The sequence below is a fragment of the Ascoidea rubescens genome, assembly GCF_001661345.1.
Source record: "Ascoidea rubescens DSM 1968 unplaced genomic scaffold ASCRUscaffold_13, whole genome shotgun sequence".
NCBI classification, from domain to species: domain Eukaryota; kingdom Fungi; phylum Ascomycota; class Saccharomycetes; order Ascoideales; family Ascoideaceae; genus Ascoidea; species Ascoidea rubescens.
Window position 1 is genome coordinate 50,802 of NW_017962925.1, and position 16,665 is coordinate 67,466.

The following is a 16,665-nucleotide window of genomic DNA, read 5'->3' on the forward strand; positions in this document are numbered from 1 at the left end:
TGATGGTTTTCAATCAAAAAAAAAGCAAGTCTTTTAATTTTTTTATTTATTGTAATTTTTGACTAAGTTAATTTAAAATAGTATTACTTTTTACTAAGAAATCACTGAGATTAGACAATTAAATCACAATTAAAACATATTTTAGGCTTTCCTAATTCGGAAACCAAACCTTACTGGATTCAATATTAGAATAACTCTGAGAACTTATTAAAGAAAATAAAAAGCAAAAATTTGATAAGCAAAAGTCATTTATTTTTAATTGAGAATTAAAGGACTTTTAACAAAGTTCAATAGAAAGATAATTGTTTCAAAACTTGGTAAAAGTAAAATCGGCCTGTTTTTTTTTTCGGGTTCTTGCAATGGTTCAACATTTTTGGCCCAACAATAAACGACTAATGAAATCCAATAAATATATGTAATTAACTACAATCCAATAAAGATATTTTTATTTCAGTTATTGCTTTTTTAACATAAAGCACAACAATCAGAGAGATTATTGGGCTAAAGAATCTATTCAAACAATGACCCTTTGAAAGTGGAACTAATGGCTACTTTACTGATGTTCTCTTACATTTTCCTTCACAATTTGGAACATATAGGCAAGTCCCAGACTGCTGGTCCTGAGATGTCTGATTATATCTGAAAATTCTTCTGTGTATTGAACCTTTTTTAAAAGCTTCAATCAACAATTAAAATGCCTTTGGTAATATTTACTGGCTTGCCTTCAAGTGGGAAAACCACAATAGCTCAAAAATTGATTAGCCTTTTAAATGAGAAGATTTCTAGTCTTCCCCCTGGTGCGCCAGGTGCCAACTACAAAGTGATTTATCATTCGGATAAGACCCTTGGAATAACTCAAGAAGACTATAGAGAATCGCTTACAGAGAAAGCTTCTAGAAACTTGCAAATGTCTATGGTTAAGAGAGATATCAGCTCAACAAATATTGTGATTTTAGATTCTCCTGCATATATCAAGGGTTTTCGTTACCAATTATTTTGCGAAGCCAAACAGACCCAGACAACTCATTGCGTGATTTATATCATGGCTCCTATCAAAGTGTGTCTAGAATACAATTCAAAAAGAGATGATGCTGAAAAATGGGACAAAGAATTAATAAACCAATTAGCAATGAGATATGAGGAACCTGATGGCCACAATAGATGGGATTCACCATTGATTCCAATAGCATTCGATGATAAAGATTTACCGATTGACGAGATATGGTCTTCATTGGTATTAAAGAGGAAGCTAAAAGCGAATTCGGCTACTATTATAAAAACACCCACATCTACTAATTATTTGCAAGTTCTTGATAAAAAAACTCAAGAAGTCATTTCAAAAATCATCCAATTTCAAAAATTGCAGTCGATTGGTGGAGATGTTTTAATTGAGAAAAGCAGTTCTGGTTATGCAAAGGACGACTTATATGTTGAATTACCTGGTAGAACAGTGTCAGTCGCTCAATTGCAGAGAATCAGAAGAACTTTTGTTTCATTGAATAGAGTCAGGTCTATTGATTTTGACCGAATAGTCCCTTTGTTTGTTGAATACATTAATAAAAATTTGTCAGAAGACTAGAATTATAGTTTATCTATATATGTTTTATAGAAAACCTCCTAAACTATTTTTATTTGGTATATTTACAAAACTCATAACCTTTTTGTTACCAAAAATCAATGGCATCTCTTATTTCACTACATTGTTTTTCAGGATCAGCAACATTAAGTAATTTTTTCAAACCGTTTATAATTTTTTCCTGCTCTTCAGATTTAAAGTGACTCAAAAAATCGTTTCTAAAATAGTATGGCATAACTTTTGTCAACAAATTTCTATTGACGGCAAGATTATCCTTTAAATAAAGCAAATTTAAAAAATAACTCCAAGGCTTTTTATCATATTTAAACCCTCGAGTAGTGCGAAACGCTAAATTTCTTTCCAACATATCTTTTGGCACAGCACCTCTACTGGACCACAAAGCCCATAAATCCATCCAATCATCAGCACAAACCATATAACTCAATAAAATAGAGTAAGCTTTATTCTTCACTTCCAAAGAAATATTTTTGTTGGTGAAAAAGTAGCCTGTTAGCATAATAAGCTGTTCAACAGGGAATAAAAAAAGGTCGTTTCCAAGAGAATTTTTTGGTTTTAAAACATGAACCGCAGGAGAAAATTCTCGAGATACTTCAAGCAAAACTTGTTCAGGTTTTATAAAATGAGAAGAATTAAGAGGAGCAGCAACTTTCAAAATTGAAAAATATAAATCCTCATTGATTTCTAATGTTTGAGTTCTCAACACAAAACAATCTTTGAAAAAGGACATTATAAAAGAAATTCTCTTATTTAAAATTTTCTCAAGCTTAGAAGGTGATTTGGTATTCAATGAAACTTCTGGAGATTTTTCAACAGTATTTACAAACATTTTGATATCTTCTTGAGTGACCATATGGCCGCCAGACTGTTTCATATATAAATTTTCTTTTAGATGCTCTAAAGAAACCAATGATGGATCATTAAAATGAATTGTCTCTAAAAATTTATAATATATAATCCATTGATTGTTTGACGCATATAATGGAAATACTTCATCAAAAGCAGCTACAAAATACTTATCAATTATATCATTATACTTTTTCACGTAGCAAAAATTGGCAAATAAAACAAATGTTGTTAAAATGTTATCAAGAGCTTCATTATCAAAAGCAAGGTCTGGATTTCGGTCAAAAGCCAATAGTGACGTTAAAAAATTACCAGAAAAAGGAAAACCTTTGAGTTTTTCAATTAAAAATTTGACACCTGTTTGTTCAAATTTTTCAAATCCTTCAACTCCTTCAACATTTTGAGCCATTGTTGAATACTTTCTGGTTCCCAAGCCAGAGTTTGGTTGAAAGTTGGTATGGTTTGTGAAATTGTTGAGTTTAAGTTCCAAATCCAAATGTGGAGTAGAAAGAGAATGAAAACGTCTAATACCAGAAAAAATATTGTCATTATCATCAAATTTATTTTGATCGTGACGAACATATTTGTAATGTTCTTCTTTTGGCGACCATAATAACTCCAAATTTAAATCATATCTTCTTTGCTCAGTTAGAAAGTTAATAAAGATGTTATCACACTTAGTGTCAATCATAATCCAACTGTTCGCTGTAGAAGAATCAGATACACCATAATATTTATCCACCGAAGAAACTCTCTTTTTTGCTTTTTTTTTTAATTTTTTTAATTTTGCTGATGAAGTTGCAGACTTATCTAAACCTTCAACGTAAGGGATTTCAGAGTAAGTATTTTTGATAAATTCAGCATGTAATTTTGCAGCTTTATAAGCATGTTTTTCCGATTTGCACGACCCAATGATCATATAATCAGCAAAACCCTTTGTAGCTGTTTGGTCGGTTGAATCCAAAAGTTTAAGATCCATAATTGTAACATCATATATACCCAATCGTTTTGTCAAATCGAGTAAGATTGGTTCAAGTGTTTTTGGAGCATCTTCAGGTATTTCGGGCATTTGAATGTCGCTGATTGGGACTTGTAGCTCAGAACTATCATCACGCAAATACCAGGGAGTTGACACATCATCGGTTTCTTCCTCCTCAAGACCGTATTCTTCCGATGTTATCGGATCAAACCCCTTTGATGAAACAGTTGAAGCAGCTGCCAAATTATAAAACAATAGAATACTATTTTTCTGAAAACCCAAATTCAAATTATCTATTGGTTTTGCAAGTTGAACAACTTCACCATCAGACTCGATTGGTATATTGTTGAGAGTATTCTCGCCATTATCAAGCCCAGTGCTCTGTTTTTGGTAAATAAATGAGTTGATATGAACTGCCCGAGAAAGCCAGGCGTTTCTTATGCCATACAATGGTATTATTGCTCGAGAACCCAATCTGCTTCTAATCATTTTGCTGGTGTTCCAAAGTTTTCTGAATAGAAAAACCCTTCTTTCAAAACGATGTTTCCCCACGGATTCGGCACGAAGATTAATTTCTCTCCACGGAGACCGGAAACCAGTGGTGTGGAGCACACGTTAAAAGATATTTTGGTGTTACTTTTTGAAGTTCTCTGAATCAAAGCTGTTAATTGACTGAATATTGAAAAGAACCCAGAAGATGAGCACCACTGCGACGTTGGATCCCATAACGACGATAAAGTATCAGATAAAAAACTGGGAGTATGCTTTCAAAAAAGAACACAACGCTCAACCGAGCAAAGAAGATGTCAAAAACGATCCCAACATAGCAAAGCTTTATAGAGAGTATAAAAGATTGAAATACTATAAAAGTACTAAAATAGTAGCAAACAATGAGAAAAAAACTATATCATATGTTCTGAGAGCAAACACTAAAAATGACCAGATTGAGCCTCAGAAACAGATAGTTGGCAGGTTGAAAACACCAGCAAGAAATGTGAAATATACTCCAGTAAACTCGCCCGAAAAGAATACCAATGCCACTCCAGCACCAGAATCCAATTTAATTCCAGCAGAAATTGGTCCAACTCCACAGTTAAATGGCAGGATTCTTGGATTATTTGAACTATCGTCTACATCACCATCGAAACCTTTGACAAATTCTAGTTTAGAATCCGGTCAATCTTCCAAACGAAAACTAAATTTTGATAGTTATGGAAATAGTGATGATGAAGAAGAAGTTGATGATCAAGATCAATGTATAAATACTGAAAACTTGTTGGGCGATAATATTAATAACATTAATAAGAAAATCAAAGTAGTTAGTTGCGATAACACTACCAACGTTAAAAAAGAAATTATGGACGTGCAATTAAAAGAAGTGTTTTTAAAGCCATTGCTAAAAACTCCATTAAAGAAAGTAACCCATTTTGTTGATTTGCCAAAAAACCTATCAATTGTTCCAAATACAGATACCTTTGAATTTTGTTCAACTTCTCAACTCATATTCCAATCTAATATTAGCCCTGTTAAGTTTGTTAATGAGACACCAGACTATTTGAAACATGCTAGAGTTATTGAAATAACAGATGACTTAAACATAGGGTCAACTCCAGACCTACCTTCTTTCTTTTCGAAAAAATTTAAAAGACCTTCGCAATTAGTATCAGAGTTATTGAAAATTAAAGAAGAAATTATTCAAAACAAAAATTTTGAAAAAATTAAAGATGAGATTGATTCCGAATTTAATAAATCTGAACTTGATAATAAAAATACAAGCGAGACCTCGGGATATAATGACACTCAAAATGGATCTACCAATATACTTGAATTACAAGATGCAGCTGATAGTAAGGGCATTTATTATAAGATGAGATATAAGAAAAAAGGTCAAAAAAGAACAACAAGGAGAAGCAAAATATTGCCCAATATTAATCCAAATCAACCTACCAATAGTAAGGATATAAGTAAAAAAATTGATGAGTTTATCGAGTTAGAAAATAATGAATTTGATGAAAATGTTAATCAAGAACATGAATCAGAAGAAGAATGGTCTTTATCTGACGATTCTGAACATGAAGAAGAATACAAATTCACAAAAGATGCCGATTCAAAAACCAAAAAAAAAGTTGAAGCTCACTCTCATCAAAATTATGTAAGGTTGAAAATTAAAAACAACAAAAAAGGAATTAATTTTAGAGGTGGCTATAACCGATTTCGAAGATAAATTAATATAATCAAATACAATTGAATGATTTCTTGTTTTTACCTTTAATCTTTTAAGAAACACAGCACTTTACTCTGCATACATTAGTTTTTAATTTTTGTTATGAACTTATGAATCTATGAAATTATAATCTAGATTTTTTTTATTATTTTACATTTATTATTGAGACCTATATACTTAATAGTTCCAACATTCCTTGTATTCTTTGAGCGTCTTTGGCCTTTTCCACTTCTTGAGTTACTTTATTTCTTATTGACATAAGCAATTCTTCCAATAAGGGACTCTTTTCAATAGTTGTACCATAAAGGTCTATTATAATACCAACATAATCACCCAATATACTGACATTTCTGTCATCGTCAATATTTTTATAACACCAAGTTAGCAAAGGTTCAAGAGATGCACTATCTCTTTTTGCTAAAGCAACTGCAATTTTCCCTCTTCTACGTATTTCTTCTAATATAGTTATTGTAAGCTCTTTACTCATTCCTGAAACAAAAGCTGAATCCAAAGCTTCCGGCCATTTAAAGGCATTGATGAGCTTTTCATATTGTTTTAATTTTGGAGCTTTATTTTTATCAGAAAATACTCGATGTTCGTATCCACCATCATATTCAGCACCTCTTATCATTTTCGCAAAAGCATTACTTTTTTTGCTTTTAGTAGCACCAATCGGAAAATCTAAATCATTTTTTTTCCTATTCAGAGATTTCTTTCCAGTTTTTTTTGTTCTTATTGATAAAAGACCTGAAGTTAAACCAGTAACAAAATGTTTATAATCAGGAGATACTCCGCAACTTAATACACCAGTACCAAATTTCCAACCAAACTTGACTTCCCATAAAGAAGAACTTGTATCGAATATTTTAACATGACCATCAAGAGAACCAGCTAATAAACCCTTTTCACCTGCATCGGCAAGACACGTAACAGTTTTTTGGAAATTTGAAATATTTCGAATTAATTTACCGGCAGCTATATCCCATACTTTTATAACAGGGCCACCAGCAGATACTAAAGTAGTTGGATTTAAAGATAATATGTCTTCAACAGGAGCGTCTTGGTTAAAAATTTGAACAGGTTTTGAGCCATCAAGTCTAGTATCAAAAATTCTAACATTTCCATCATAACAACCTGTTACTACTAAATTAGAGGATGAAGGTATAAAATCAGCAGATCTAACATAATCATTATGGTTTGTTAAAATATGAATAGGCTTTGAGTTATTAGTGGTATCATAAATTCTAACAATTTTATCATCAGAAGCAGTAAGAACATTACTTAAAATAGTTGGATGAAATTTCGTTACATGAGTTGGATAGGTTGAAGGGTTTATAGTGACTAACAAAGATCTTGGATTAAAAGCATCATATATTTGGACCAAGCCTGAAGCATCACCTGCGACGAGCAATTTACCATCACTTCTAATTTCACCACTATAGACAGTATCTTTAAATCTTGAGAAATTTTTAGTGACTTGTCTAGTTTTTGAAGAAAAAACTTGAATTCTTGTAGATGAAGTAACAGCGAAATCATGAGGAGATACTGGATTAAAACATATGTGATTGATAGCATTGTGTTCTTTTATAATTTGAGTATTCTATAAATTAAAAACCCACAAAAAAATTGAATTAAGAATTCTTTAATATTAGTATATTGAAAAGAATTTTGATTTGATAAAAAGAAGAGTAATAATAATAATAATAATAATAATAGAATAACATACACCATAACTTCTCCAATATCTTTGCTCAGGAGTAGTTTGAGCGGGTAGAGCAGGGTTTTTGACTATGTCAATTCTTTGAATATTAGAAGACATTTGGCTGAGTAGTAATTATGAATATGGTACAATTTTTTTTTTATTAAGATAATTTAAATTTGAATTATGTTTTAGATATATTTTTTTATGATGTTAAATTAAACTTCAAATTTTTCAATATTTGGAAGAAAAAAAATAGTGAGCACGGATATCCATGGAGACGGATTTAAAGAAGTACCGTATTTGTGGATTTTGGAATCTGATTTGATTTGATTTGATTTGAGGTTGAGAGCAATTGTGAGAAGACATAATTGTGGAAGTATAATAGAATTGATTTGTGGTTTGTTAAAATGTCAGTTGTTATTGTCACAGGAGCCAGCAGAGGAATTGGAGAAGCTATTGTTAAGCATGTTTTAAGAGCATCAGAAGAGAATAAGGTCGTTGTTACATCCAGAACATTATCGAAGATGGTTGAAATTTATTCTGGTTTCAATCAGAATAATATTGAGTATGTCGGGGGAGATATTAGTGATGGGAAGACTATTGACGAGATAATTGAAAGGAGTGTTGATAAATTTGGGAGAATTGATTCGATAGTTGTTAACGCTGGGATATTAGAACCAGTTGATAAGATAAGCAATTATAAGAATGAGAAAAAAGAGTGGGAGAGATTATTTCAAGTTAATTTCTTTTCCGCTATTGAATTGGTCAGCAAGTCGATTGAATATTTAAGGAAGAGTCATGGAAGAATTATATTTACATCTTCGGGTGCTAGTGTTAAGAACACTGAAGGATGGGGAGCATATGGAGCATCGAAGGCAGCATTGAATCATTTATGTGGAACCATAAGCAATGAAGAAAAGGCAAATGGGATCAGGACTATATCAGTTGCGCCAGGAGTTGTTGATACGCAAATGCAAGATGATATTCGAGGTAGGCTTGGAGAAAAGGGAATGAGTTTAAAAGATTTAAAGATTTTCCAGGAATTGAAAAAGGATGGAAAATTATTAGATCCAAAGGTCCCTGGTAAGGTATTGGGTAATTTGGCTTTGATGGGTATCGAGGAAGAATTGAATGGAGTTTATCTTAGATATAATGATAAGAAATTAGCTAAATATAAGTAGATGATTAGATAATTAGAATAGAAAATATATAGAAGTATAATTATATTTATTATATAAAAGTTCCCAGGAAGAAAAAAAGAAAAAAACAAATTGAAATTAGAGAAAAGTAATTAAAGAAAAATCACAAAGTATGATATAAAGAAAACATAACACCAGATAAAAAAAAAACAAGAATTTTAATATACAATATATACTTCAAAAACAAATGAACAAAAACCAAAGCAAAATTTTATCAATTAATAAGTAAATTTTATATTGAAATTATCTAATTTTTTTATTCTTTTTTATTTGCAATTTTCTTTTTAATTTGCCCATTTATTTAATTTAAATTGATTTAAAGAACTTGTCTAAGCACAGCTTCATTTGGTAAATTAGTTGCTGAATCGTCTTGACCATTATGAAACTCTTGATGGGAGAAAGCGGAAAATGCATAACAAATTGAAGATATAAGCATCAAAATGGCTAAAGCTAATAAAGAGGTTGTTTGAACAATTAGCGATAGAAATTGAACCACAGCCATTAACAAGTAGAAACCAGCTCTGGGCCAGTTTTCGTTGAATTTTTTCATGATATTGACAAACTTATCAGTAAATGGGCAAATCTTCAACAAAAAGGGCAATTCAATAAATAGAATCAAAAAACCTTGAACAATAGCAAGTATGCTGAATATGATAACCAAGGAGAAATGGAAGATGTTGGCAACACCCAAAGCTAGACAGAGGAAGAAGGTGAGAATTCCAATCCATTTACCATAGATACCATAGTTGCGACTTCCCATGTCATTTTTGAACTTGTCGACGCCTACACTAAAGGAGGACTTTAGAATTTGCATTGAGAAGGCCATGGTCAGAGAAGAAGAGTTTGTGGATGCAATTGAAGAAACAAGAGAGGCCACCAGGATCAATTTATATATCGTCCACAGCTTTCACAAGTCTGCAAAGGAGCCACGAAGCACAGACACCCAACACCCAGCTCAGCCGCAGAAAAGCCATCGCGCGCACGTGCCCCGCAGGTTGTGCAGAGTTTCGTGCAGGCTCTCGTATGCGCTCTTTTGTGTACCCTTCGTGCTGCCTGTGCTGGATGAGCTGCCTGTGCTGTAGACAATGGACCGGAGCTACTACAGGTGGAACTACTCTAAGGACCTTCTTCTTTCCCGTTGCGTCTTGCAGAACATGCCAGAGGTGCTTGACGACTCCAGGAGACATGGCCAGCGCAACTGGCACTCGGTCTTGAAGGCCTTCAACAGCAAGCTCGACCAGCCTTACAAGCAGTACCGGAAGCTCAAAGAGCATTTCAGCAAGCTTTTGGTGGACCACCAGCAGCAAAAGGCCCTGGGTGAGCTTGTCGAAAACGAACTCATTGACACCTTAGACGCCATCCTCCTTCAGCGCTGTGAGAACGAGAGCCGGATCAAGAGAAGGAAGAAGGAGGAAAGAGACAAAAAATTGCAGGATCAAACCTTAAAGCTTATGAAACTACACTCTAGTTCTGAAAACGATCACTCGACTCCTGTCGCTGCTGCTGCTGCTATTACTACTACTGTTTCTTCTTCTTCTTCTTCATCTGTCATTGGTGATGGAGGCACAACCCCAGACCTTCCGCCAGTAGCAAATACTAATAGTGATCTCTCGGCTTTAACCATTTTTCAAAAGCTTTTATCCAAGCCCATTGAGGTTAGAATTAGCAATTCTCTGTCAAATGCAGCTCCACAAATTGAGAATTACAAAGATCTTGAGAAAAGATTGGATGCAATTGAACAAAACTTAAAATCTCTTAATTCAAGTTTGATTATTCAAATTGATTCAATTAAAAGTGAGATCAAAAGTGAAATTGAACACCAATTTGATATCTTAAGATCTCAATTAAAGAATGAAAAACAATAATGAATTGAAGCCGTCATTTTATTGCCAATTAATTTGTAATTTTGCCTTTTTTTTATTATATTTTTGTATATCTGTATAACTATAATGCTATGTTTATCTTATCTTCTCGCACAAAATAACTTGCACGATTATCTTGTACTGCATCTTACATTCGTATCATCTATCGTATTATCGTATTATCGTATTGAACAATTATCCCTTTAAATTGTATTTATTTTGTCACAAATATTATAAAATTACACATAATTAATTATAAAAAAAAAGAAAAAAAAAAGAAAAAAGAAAGAAGAAAGAAAAAAGAAAAAAAAATAGGAGATTGAATGGCTATGACAGCTAAATCAATGACTTAATGGCTTAGAATAATCAAACCGTTATAACAAATAAGATGAACATTATTATAACAATTACGCCTAGTTCAAACATTTGAAATAATATAGAACTTAGATTTAACCTCATTATAAATGAAACCAAATACTGTAAATTTCTAATAAGAGATTTAATCTTATACCCAAACCCATGGTTATTATTCTGAAATACCGTCAAATATTTATTTCTTTTATCTCTCCGAATTACTAACTCCGGCATCTCTTCAACGTCAATTGAAAATGAATTTATATCTTGTTCATCTTTAATAAAATTATTTTCATTGTTATTATGATTGTGATTATGATTATTATGAGAGTCATCTTTATTTAATATTTTAAGAAAATTGGCCAATCTTGTTGAATTGTCATTGTTATTATTACCGGTAGTACTACTATTATTGCCACTAGTGCCACTAGTGCTACTGCTATTATTATTGTTATTGTTCAAATTAGATAAATACTGATAATGAAATTTTCGATTTCTAAATAGATTTTTATTCCGATTCCAATTCCGGATCTTATTATTGTTAATTAAATAACAGACTATTATAGTTAGCCCGGATATTATACTCAATATAACATATGTTATGATATCAATGTATGGAGTAGGTAAATAGCAAATCTCTGTTTCATATTTTAAATAATTTTCGTCATTGTTATTTTTATTTTTATAAACAGTCAATAGTTGAACAGCGGGATATTTGATGCCCATTGTCATTGATATAGATTTAACTGTGATTTCTTTAACTTTTTTTTTATTATTATGGATATCGTGGTAAACTTCGCAGTAATCGTGATCATCACCACTGAATATCAAATCAGGTTTAATTTTATCAAGAATATCATTTGAGATATCGGAATCTAAAACTGTTTGGTATTGGTAGCCCTTTGTAAAGGGGAAAATATTGCTTTCTCTGTATTTGCCACAATAGTCATCTTGGTTTCTTATTAGAGGAACATGGGATAGAAGGATTCTAGGTAATAATTTTTCTTGGTTTGATAGGTTATCTAAAAATTTCTGTGGTTTTGAATAGATCTTTGGGTTTTCACTATTTGATAATGATAAAGAATCTAGGGGGATTATCAAGAAATTGAACAATTGTTTTGGAATCAAAGTTCCAAAATTTTCTTCGTATCTTTGCACAGAATCTAGTTTGACACCATTGCCGAAACCTATGTCATGATTTCCCGGAATCATTATAATTTTATTCGAATTTAAATTATTATAGTTTTTAAAAATGTTCTGAAATCTATTGAACTCATTGGAGTAATATTCAGAAGAAGAAGATCTTCCATTATCGAGATAGTCGCCCAAGAAGATTAAAGCCTGTGGTTTTAAATAATTCGATAACGATTTGAAATTTTTTTTCAAGTAATTGTCAGAGGTTATTTTTGAGAGAGTTAATAGAAAATTATTGTAATTGGGATAAGTATGATTATCTATTAATTGAGGATCGGCAATTAACATTATTTTATAATATTCCAGGTCATTGTTGTCATCATTAATATTGTGGTTATTGTTATTATTGTTATTATTGTCATTATTTTCGGATGGATATTTCTCTATTTGAGTTACCTGGTTAATATCTTCTAGCGGATTTATATCTTTATCCTTAGAATTTTCGTTATTATCAGTATTATTGGTATCACCTTGGTCCTGGTGTTCATGTTTCTTAATCAATTTGTTGACATGGCCTACATCGTGGTGATTCCAATTTGACCAATCACAACTCCTTGCAGCTTTATAGGGAAGATATCTTTCGTGATAATAAAAAGTGAAAAACCAAATTACTATCAATATAATTAAATGAAGTTTCAATCTCAACTTCATTTTTTATTATTTTGTTTTGTTTTTGATGCTAATCTTAAAGGCTTAAAGAAACACTATTGTTTGAAAGATAGTGGACGTAATATAAGAGAAAAGCCTGCAAGACAAGATAAAGAAGAAAGCATCATCCAGCATCCACAGCCAAACAAAGCGAGAGGAGACCGGAGGACAACCAACCGGTCGATAAACCAGCCGCTTCCCAACCAAAGTGCCACAGATATGCCACCGGCCACATACCGACCAGCTAATTAGCGTGCACGGGCTGCCCTACCACGCATCCGTTCGGCGTGGTCTTGTCCAGGCCGGAGCGGAGCACGCACGGGGACCAGCGGACGGTTGGTGCAGCAGGGACAACGCGTGGAAGGTGACTGTCCGCACACACCGACGTCTGTTGCTGAGGCTTCGGCGCACCCAGCTGCAGCGCGCTGATGCCGGTGGTTGCGAAAGCGTGTGAAGGCCATCCGCGGCCGCAGCTGGCCTGGACCGGAAGGCGCACATCCGGGGTTTTGCTGGGCGCGCGGTATATAACCAGGTGTCGCCATGGCTCACGAACCAGAACCATTGTGAGCGTCTCCACGAGAAGCAGAAGAAGCAGAAGCAGCAGCCGCCGCAGAAGCAGCAGAAGCACTACCGTTTTTCAAGCTTGTTCTTCAGTGTCCTTTCCCAGACCCCTTCCTTCAACTTTATTTCTTGCTCCCAAACCCAAAACACAATTGAAGATAACAAAGAGCAACAAAACAACCCCAAAACTGCCCTCCAACAGACCTAAATACTTTTCAATCATAAAGAAAATTTTGCTGAACCTCTCTCACCATGAACACCAACCCTGATGGTTCAATCAACTACCACAATCCCAACAGAGACGTCTCTCGCTACCGCAACATATTTGCTGAAATACCTTCAGCTTCCATACCGCAAGGGCCTCCTGTGTCCCAAGTGCCCCAAGTGTCCCAAATTCCTCATCTGGTTTCTCAACATGGCCCTCAGCCAATTCCTTTATCTGCTCAAGCACCAAACATGATTCCTATGTCAGTCAATGTGTCCCTTCTCAACCAGTCGACTCAGCAGAATCAGCCAAACCAGCACAATCAACAGACTCATCAAAGCCAGCACAACCAACAATCACAACTGTACTTGCTGTCACTATCTCTGACCTCTTTGGTTTCTCCCGCCTATAGCCAGTCCTTCAACTACTCACAGACTGAATTATTAAAACCAGATTCTAAGAAAGCTTGCACAAGATGCAGAAACAAAAAAATCAAGTGTTCTTCTGAGATTCCAGTTTGCACAAATTGCTCAAAACACGACGTGGATTGCGATATAATGGATTGCATATCTTACAATTTTGATACTGTTCGTTCCTTGCAATCAGAAATTGCAGGTTTGCAATCTTCTCTATCTGAATATCAAAAAAAATATAATCAATCTGAACAAAACTTATCTCAAACAAAATCTCAATTGAACTACACTAAATCTCAATTGGACTATACTAAATCTCAACTAGACTATACCAAATCAGAATTGGATAAAAAAGATAAAATAATACAATCTCTCCAATCAACTCAATCAACTCAATCAATTCAATCTAACAATCATAAGCATAATCACGATCATGATCATAACCAAACTCTTAGCCCAACTGTAATAACTAATGTTAACAGACCAAATAAGTCAACTCACAATATAGCTTCTATAGCTGGTATATTAAACACTTCTGAAGATGTCAATTTTAATCATAATCTTATTCATAAAAATAGTAACAATAATAATACTCATAGTACGCATAACAACAGCATTAGTAATCTTATAAACAACACAAACAACACAAAAAATACTTTAATCAATAATTCAATCACTCCATCCAGTCAACAATCATCTTATACCTATTCACAACCACTATCCAACCAACATTCTCAACAAAATTTGCAATCTCATTCTTACCAACAACCTCAACCTCAACCTCAATCTCAATCTCGATCTCAATTTCATTCTCAAAGCTCTTATGAACCATCAAATAGACCTATTCACTCTCAATTGAATCAAAATCAAAATAACCAAAACAACCAAAACAATATCTCTCTTCCTTCTTTATCTCAATCACAATCACAATCTCAGCCTATATCACTCATTCAATCTCAACCTCAAAATCAAAATCAACCATTAACTACATTCTACCAAAATAATCCTCAGAATTCAGGAAATAACTCAACCGCTAATCATTCAACATCAACAATTAATCAAAATAATTATAACAACCCACCTTTAACAGCTGAAACAACCATCATATCTACTCAATCAAACTCTATCGATAATGTTCCTTTACTTATCAATGACGATTCTCTAAATCTAATGCCATCTCCCAATACTCAAAACCAAATTCAATCTCAATCTCAATCTCAAATTCAAATTCAAAAAAATAATGAAACTATAAACAAAATCTCTTCTGAAGTCGGTAACCTATTATTTCAATGCAATGGTCAATGTAACTATGCTGGTAATACCGCTGGTGCAGTCTTTTTAAAAATTTTCTTCAATACAATTAATATCGATTACCTTAACGAAAATGATATAAAATTTGAAGATTCCCATTTAAACTTAAATACTAAAGAAAATTATACATATGCTTCAAATTATGCTCCCTTACCTGATAAAAGTTTATCGAAATATCTTTTGCTTCGTTATATCGAAAAAGTTCATATTTATTATCCCTTTTCCAATATATCAGAATTAAGAGACTATTTTGAAAAAATTTATCAAGATCCCAAAAAAATGTCCTCTTTTGAAAAATCTTATGTTTTCATGATTTTAGCAATTTCTTCTGAACTTAACCAATACGCAAAAGATTATAAAAAATTCTTAAACATGTTTAATCCGGAAGATTATTTTAATACCGCTCTAAAATTCTTCACTTCAAAAGACCATTATTTGAAAAAAGATGAAAACTTAATTAAAATGTTATTATTATTGTCAATATGGTATATTTATACAAATAATAATGATAATATTTGGTTAGTCACAAAATTAAACGTCGCATTAGGTGTTGAGCTCGGTATTCATCGTTATAGTAGAGACTGGAAATTGTCCACTCTCACTATAGAATCTAGAAATAGATTATGGTGGTGTATTTATTCCTTGGAAAGATTTGTTACAGTAAATTTAGGTAGAACCTTAGGAATTAAAAACCAATCTGTTGACTGTAATTCACCGACTGCAAAAGAATTTGATGAATTACTCAGTGTTGAACAGAGTATTGCTCCTATTTATAATAATATCAAAATCAATGCTGCAATTTTGATGTTTAATTTAAGGAAAATAGGTGGAGATATTATGGAAAGTGTCTATATTCCGAGACCAGAATCAAGACCATCCTTAGGAATTGAAATAATCACTAGAGTTTCCAATGATTTGAGAACCAAGCTAAGCAATTGGCTAATAAGTGTCGAGCAATGCATTCCAAAGGATAGCTTCACTTATTATGACTTGAAAGTTCAGTTTCACTTGTATTCTCTTCTCCTTAATAGACCATCAACATCTTTTCCAGCCCCAAATGAACAAATTACAAAGCTTTGTTGGGAAAATTGTCTGAGTGTTATTGATTGCTGGCTTTATCTAATTAACAACAATTGCTTACATAAGACATGGGGTTTATTGCATGATATAATAATGGTGGATTTTGTTTCATTATATTGTAGTTATAAGACAGTTCACGATTTTGCATTAACCAAAAAACTAATTGATGATTCATTCAAAGTTTTAGATCATTTTTTCCAAGATGACATCAAGGCAACCAGATTTAAAGTTATTATAACTAAATTAATAAACAACTACGACAAGATCAATGGGGATCTCACAGAATATTCCTCAATTCTTTCAATTGAGACTGATGATGAAGTTGATTGGCTAAAAGACGCCTTAGGTGGCGATTTTGGAAGCGATCTTGTGGATTGGTTAGATGATTGTTATGCTTTTAGTGCAATTAAAGCAGCATAGTTACATTGTCATGTATTTCTAAATTTCTTTAAGGGCTTACGATTTTAGGTATTTATATTCATTTTTATTTGTT

The 16,665-nt window shown here is 32.9% G+C and overlaps 9 protein-coding genes across 9 annotated transcripts; 5 read left to right on the top strand and 4 right to left on the bottom strand.

The window, feature by feature from the left end:
* Positions 1–526: 526 nt before the first annotated feature.
* KTI12 (Kti12p) lies at positions 527–1,621 on the top strand. Its single transcript, XM_020188790.1, has one exon. It carries the CDS (start codon positions 695–697, stop codon positions 1,577–1,579), a length of 885 nt encoding a protein of 294 aa, XP_020045450.1. The 5' UTR covers positions 527–694; the 3' UTR covers positions 1,580–1,621.
* A 43-nt stretch (positions 1,622–1,664) lies between these two features.
* ATP25 (Atp25p) lies at positions 1,665–3,908 on the bottom strand (the record flags this gene model as incomplete). Its single annotated transcript, XM_020192003.1, has 1 exon — positions 1,665–3,908. The coding sequence occupies one exon, from the start codon at positions 3,906–3,908 to the stop codon at positions 1,665–1,667; it is 2,244 nt and encodes a 747-aa protein (XP_020045451.1).
* Positions 3,909–4,012: 104 nt separating this feature from the next.
* Positions 4,013–5,727, top strand: ASCRUDRAFT_113293 (uncharacterized protein). Its single transcript, XM_020188789.1, has one exon. The coding sequence runs from the start codon at positions 4,117–4,119 to the stop codon at positions 5,641–5,643; it is 1,527 nt and encodes a 508-aa protein (XP_020045452.1). The 5' UTR covers positions 4,013–4,116; the 3' UTR covers positions 5,644–5,727.
* An 85-nt stretch (positions 5,728–5,812) lies between these two features.
* Positions 5,813–7,462, bottom strand: UTP15 (snoRNA-binding rRNA-processing protein UTP15; the record flags this gene model as incomplete). Its single annotated transcript, XM_020195187.1, has 2 exons — positions 5,813–7,243; positions 7,370–7,462. The coding sequence occupies 2 exons, from the start codon at positions 7,460–7,462 to the stop codon at positions 5,813–5,815; spliced, it is 1,524 nt and encodes a 507-aa protein (XP_020045453.1).
* A 125-nt stretch (positions 7,463–7,587) lies between these two features.
* Positions 7,588–8,787, top strand: ASCRUDRAFT_77241 (NAD(P)-binding protein). The gene has a single exon (XM_020193781.1). The coding sequence runs from the start codon at positions 7,753–7,755 to the stop codon at positions 8,524–8,526; it is 774 nt and encodes a 257-aa protein (XP_020045454.1). The 5' UTR covers positions 7,588–7,752; the 3' UTR covers positions 8,527–8,787.
* On the bottom strand, positions 8,528–9,412 carry TVP18 (Tvp18p). The gene has a single exon (XM_020193782.1). The coding sequence runs from the start codon at positions 9,368–9,370 to the stop codon at positions 8,861–8,863; it is 510 nt and encodes a 169-aa protein (XP_020045455.1). The 5' UTR covers positions 9,371–9,412; the 3' UTR covers positions 8,528–8,860.
* Positions 9,413–9,465: 53 nt separating this feature from the next.
* On the top strand, positions 9,466–10,599 carry ASCRUDRAFT_113289 (uncharacterized protein). Its single transcript, XM_020188788.1, has one exon. It carries the CDS (start codon positions 9,630–9,632, stop codon positions 10,407–10,409), a length of 780 nt encoding a protein of 259 aa, XP_020045456.1. The 5' UTR covers positions 9,466–9,629; the 3' UTR covers positions 10,410–10,599.
* A 719-nt stretch (positions 10,600–11,318) lies between these two features.
* ASCRUDRAFT_37849 (Metallo-dependent phosphatase) lies at positions 11,319–12,605 on the bottom strand (the record flags this gene model as incomplete). Its single annotated transcript, XM_020190805.1, has 2 exons — positions 11,319–12,335; positions 12,465–12,605. Coding segments are annotated over 2 exons (1,158 nt in total), but the record flags the coding sequence as incomplete, so codon positions are not given.
* Positions 12,606–13,184: 579 nt separating this feature from the next.
* Positions 13,185–16,624, top strand: ASCRUDRAFT_77245 (uncharacterized protein). The gene has a single exon (XM_020193783.1). The coding sequence runs from the start codon at positions 13,416–13,418 to the stop codon at positions 16,590–16,592; it is 3,177 nt and encodes a 1,058-aa protein (XP_020045458.1). The 5' UTR covers positions 13,185–13,415; the 3' UTR covers positions 16,593–16,624.
* The last annotated feature ends 41 nt before the right edge of the window (positions 16,625–16,665 follow it).